The sequence below is a fragment of the Limulus polyphemus genome, unplaced genomic scaffold (assembly GCF_000517525.1).
Source record: "Limulus polyphemus unplaced genomic scaffold, Limulus_polyphemus-2.1.2 Scaffold2737, whole genome shotgun sequence".
In the NCBI taxonomy this organism is placed as follows: domain Eukaryota; kingdom Metazoa; phylum Arthropoda; class Merostomata; order Xiphosura; family Limulidae; genus Limulus; species Limulus polyphemus.
Genome location: NW_013668347.1, coordinates 131,822 through 136,624, shown reverse-complemented (window position 1 = coordinate 136,624; position 4,803 = coordinate 131,822). Strand labels below are relative to the sequence as shown.

The window sequence follows — 4,803 nt, the reverse complement described above, 5'->3', positions numbered from 1 at the left end:
ACATTATTGAAAATCTTCATACAGAAACTCCCTGGCATCACTATTGTTACCACATTATTGAAAATCTTCATCTAGAAACTCCCTGGCATCACTATTGTTACCACATTGTTGAAAATCTTCATCTAGAAACTCCCTGGCATTCACTATTGTTACCACATTATTGAAAATCTTCATCTAGAAACTCCCTGGCATCACTATTGTTACTACATTATTGAAAATCTTCATTCAGCAACTCTAACAAATTAAGCCCAGCCTACAGTTTTAGCATGGAGGGTTGGTGTAGACGTGTGCCTGGTGTTTTCTGCTGTATTTGGGTATGGTGATTAGTATACTCCAACAAAAACAACCAAAACATACAGTATTAGCATGGAAATACATGAACTAATCAGTGATGTTCTTGCTCATTCAGGTTCAGATACAAAATACATCATAATTCTTTGCAGTCTAGATAATCATTAATAAATTCTTTTAAGTAAACAACGACGAAACGTTGCGAACCAAATCTAATAGATTTAATTTGTTCCAACACCTCAGTAGTATTTGTTTGTTTGGTTGGTTTGAATTTCGCGCAAAGCTACACGAGGTCTATCTGTGCTAGCCGTCCCTAATCCTGCAGTGAAAGACTGGAGGGAAGGCAGCTAGTCATCACCACCTACCGCCAACTCTTTTACCAACGAATAGTGGGATTGACCATCACATTATAACGCCTCCACAGCTGAAAGGGCAAGCATGTGTGGTGGGATGAGGATTCTAACCCGCAACCCTCAGATTGTGAGTCGAGCGCCATCAGTGGTATGCACTCAAAATATAATCACAGAAGCCAGTACACCTTTAAATATGACCACATTCTTTTTTGCCGATCAAACATGAGACGGGCATCGTGAATCTGATCAGAACTGTCGATCTCACACCAGTCACAGTTCTTCTTCAAAAGATTATAAATAATTTGTTCATCATAAACCATAAACAATACTAGGTTTATTTGTTAATGCACATGCTGTATTTCATTCATAAACTGAATATGTCTGCTCACATAAACTAAGCCATTCATTTTCGCTGAATACACGGTAGATAAAGGACTTGGATTTCCATTATTTAAACAGAAAGTAAAATAATCGACACAAATAACATGCTGGAATGTGTTTATCAAAAAAATTTTGAGTAAGCAGGAACGGACGGCAGCTGAAGACTTTGAAACGTCTATTTGCAAGTGTACTTGTGATTTTTACAACAGACAATTGCCGTTCATTCCATTTTACTCATCATGAATAACTCTGCCTAAAAATCTATCAAAGAACGTTTTATTTGTTTTACTCGCATCACTACTACATACTGAAGGAAATAGCTGCTTAAATTCCTCCCATTCTTTGTGGCTAAAAGTTATTTTATTTTTTTTGTAGTAGTATATTTTGGTGTTGCTGTTTGTGATGGATGTTGATCTATAGAATTTGACAGATATATTTAGTGCTGTATCTGACAGAAACTGATCGATCGTTCCCCAACAGAATGATATTGACCTTTGGGTTGGTAATTTAAAGATCAATAACATGAACTCATTACCGAAACAACAGAATTGAGCAAAGAAAATTATATAACTCCAGGTAACAGATACAATACTTATAACCTAAAAAAAAGATTAAGAAAAACATAATAATAAAGGAAAACCCTTCTATTCGATTGTATTAAGATGGAGATAATGTTTTTTAATTTGTATTATTTAATTCTTGCCACAATTAGAAACAAACTGAAGCTGAGCAACATGTTTATTATGGTGACTAATGTGAAATTTTCTAGTTACTAATGTTCTTCAAATCCCATTCCAGCTTTGTGTGAGAAAAGTATGTGACAGTTACATACCACTGCCTAAATCACCTAGAAAAGCATTTAAGAATGGATTCCGCTAATTAAGCGTATATTTCACAATCACTCAATTTCCTTATTTTCACTGTAACGTGCAAGCACAAATCAAATATGAAGGATATTATGACGTTTATGGAGGGGAAATATATGAAGCAGAAAATTGTCATCCCATTACCTAGAAAATGTTTTCGAAGGTCCTTTTTAGTATCAATAATACTGTCGTAACTTCACGCACGGTCGACTTTTAGGTCAAGTGTTTATTTTGTTCTTAGGTACAGTTTTACTAAGTAAACCTATCTAAGCAAATTGTTATTGTCCCAGGTTGGCTATTTGCAAATCTTACCTTCGCTAAACAGTGTGAAATATAGTGGGGGATGAAGCGCAGAATTTGCTGTTATGTTAAACTTCATTACCCATTCAAGCCGTCTCCAAGTATCTTTTATATTTATTGAATACTTTGTCATTTTTTTAGAAAAGAGTGGAGGTTGGGAGTAATCTATAGTATAATTTTTAGAGTGGTTTTATTGTTATTGTTTTACTTTAGAAACTATTAGAAGTTTTAAGGGTTGGGGTTGGGAAAAACTTATAGCAGAAAAATGTTTAGGGTGGTCTTATTTTTTTCTACTTTTGATATTAGAAGAACTTTTAAGTGTAACTGCCTCCCACAACTGGCTGCAGATGGTGAAAGGCAGTAAGAGTTGAGACGTTGTGGGTATAAGCACCCAACTCCACACCCTTATTTGATTTTCCATGACTGCCAACTCATCTGCATTTGGATTTGGTCTGATAAATGGGATATGTGTCAACGCTTTTGGGTGGTATCAACCCAGACAATTTCCGTTATGACTTTAAGATTACAACTGGAAAATAGGAATGGAATTTTAAAACCACTACAGATTTTGAACTTATTCAGTCAATCATACAGCCTATCACTACAGATTTTGAACTTATTCAGTCAATCATACAGCCTAACACTACATATTTTGAAACTGTCCAGACAATCATACAGCCTATCACTACAGACTTTGAACTTATCCAGTCAATCATACAGCCTATCACTACAGATTTTGAAACTATCCAGTCAATCATACAGCCTATCACTACAGATTTTGAAACTGTCCAGACAATCATACAGCCTAACACTACATATTTTGAAACTGTCCAGACAATCATACAGCCTATCACTACAGATTTTGAAACTATCCAGACAATCATACAGCCTAACACTACATATTTTGAAACTATCCAGATAATCATACAGCCTATCACTACAGATTTTGAACTTATCCAGTCAAACATACAGCTCATCACCACCAATGTTGAACTTATCCAATCAATCATACAGCTCATCACCAACAATGTTGAAGTTATCAAATCAATTATACAGATTTTGAGCCTATCCCAGCAGTCATACAGTCTGCCACTACAGATTTTGGATTTATTCAGTCAGCACTGGCAATCCAAAACAACTAAGCTGTACTGGTGAAAATATTTATACAAATTATTCCGGACAGGCAGTACATGCTGGATAGCCTTTATTCTATAAACAATGGTCACAAGCTCTTATCTACAGTTCGTCAGTTATTTTCAAAAACATGATAATTTATGGTGGTCTTTTCTTGTTTTCTGCTCTTGCTGTATTGCCTTTTCCTGGGTTAATAGGTACTTGATATGGTGATGTTGATAGGCAAGTTTTTGTTGAAGCTGACAATGTACAACTTTGTCCCTGTGGTAATAAGAAACATCAATGAAAGTTACTATAAACATTTCATAATTATTGAAAATTATGAATTTGTTTAAAACATTTCTATTCAAAACAAAACTGCTGTTGTTACCCATAAGAAAGACTTTCCAAAAAAATCATAATGGTTTATATACAAATAGCATATACCTGTCAAAGCAGGGCAAACAGCTTTCCAGAAAATCATAAAGGCAAAATATGAAATATTACATATTTGCAAAAGCATGACAAAAACCATCCACAGAACAATAAAGGTGAATATCTGTCAAAACATGATGAAAAGTTTTCCATAAATATAATATGAAAATGGTGCATACCTGCTAAAACATAACAAAAACTTTCCCAAAAATAATAAAGACTAAATTTAAAACGGTACAAAGAGATTTATAGAAAGTGTAAAAGGTGATATGAAAATTATGCATACCTGTTCATGTTTCGTGCTATTGATCCCTGAAGATGTTTAATTTCTTTTTCAGCTTTTCGAAGTTCTTCACTGACTTTCACAGACTAAATAATTTAGAACAAGAAATCTTTTATTTCAGTACAAAAACATGGAATATATTTTTGTGAAATCACATAAACCCATTATAATTACAAAAGAAAACCACATTTTATTAATTTTTTATACTTGTTTTATTACTACTCAGAGGAGTTTAGCTGAAACATTTGGTAAAGAACTACACCATCAAGTAACTTAGGTACCAAAATTATCTATCATTAATAAGTATACATAAAGAACAGAATCAAAGCTTGTAGCATTAATAAAAGTATGGGAAGAAAAGAACTGTATTTTGTATTAATACAAACAATACAGCTAAATCAGAGAAATTATAAACACTGCAACAATATAGCTAAATCAGAGAAATTATAAACACTGCAACAATATAGCTAAATCAGAGACAATAAACACTGCAACAATACAGCTAAATCAAAGAAATTATAAACACTGCAACAATATAGCTAAATCAGAGACAATAAACACTGCAACAATATAGCTAAATCAGAGAGAAATTATAAACACTGCAACAATATAGCTAAATCAGAGAGAAAAACACTGCAACAATATAGCTAAATCAGAGACAATAAACACTGCAACAATATAGCTAAATCAGAGAGAAATTATAAACACTGCAACAATATAGCTAAATCAGAGACAATAAACACTGCAACAATATAGCTAAATCAGAGAGAAAAACACTGCA

The 4,803-nt window shown here is 33.5% G+C and overlaps 1 protein-coding gene across 1 annotated transcript in view; it reads right to left on the bottom strand.

Annotated features, from left to right (window-relative positions):
• Positions 1–3,378: 3,378 nt before the first annotated feature.
• The window catches only part of LOC106467778 (zinc finger CCCH-type with G patch domain-containing protein-like), a 48,604-nt gene continuing 47,179 nt past the window's right edge, over positions 3,379–4,803 (bottom strand). The window contains exons 14-15 of the mRNA XM_013928155.2: positions 4,026–4,108; positions 3,379–3,586 (exon numbers count right to left, since the gene is read on the bottom strand). Of these exons, the coding sequence (XP_013783609.1) occupies positions 3,448–3,586; positions 4,026–4,108 (222 nt within the window). The 3' untranslated portion in view covers positions 3,379–3,447. The remainder of the gene's footprint in view (positions 3,587–4,025; positions 4,109–4,803) is intronic.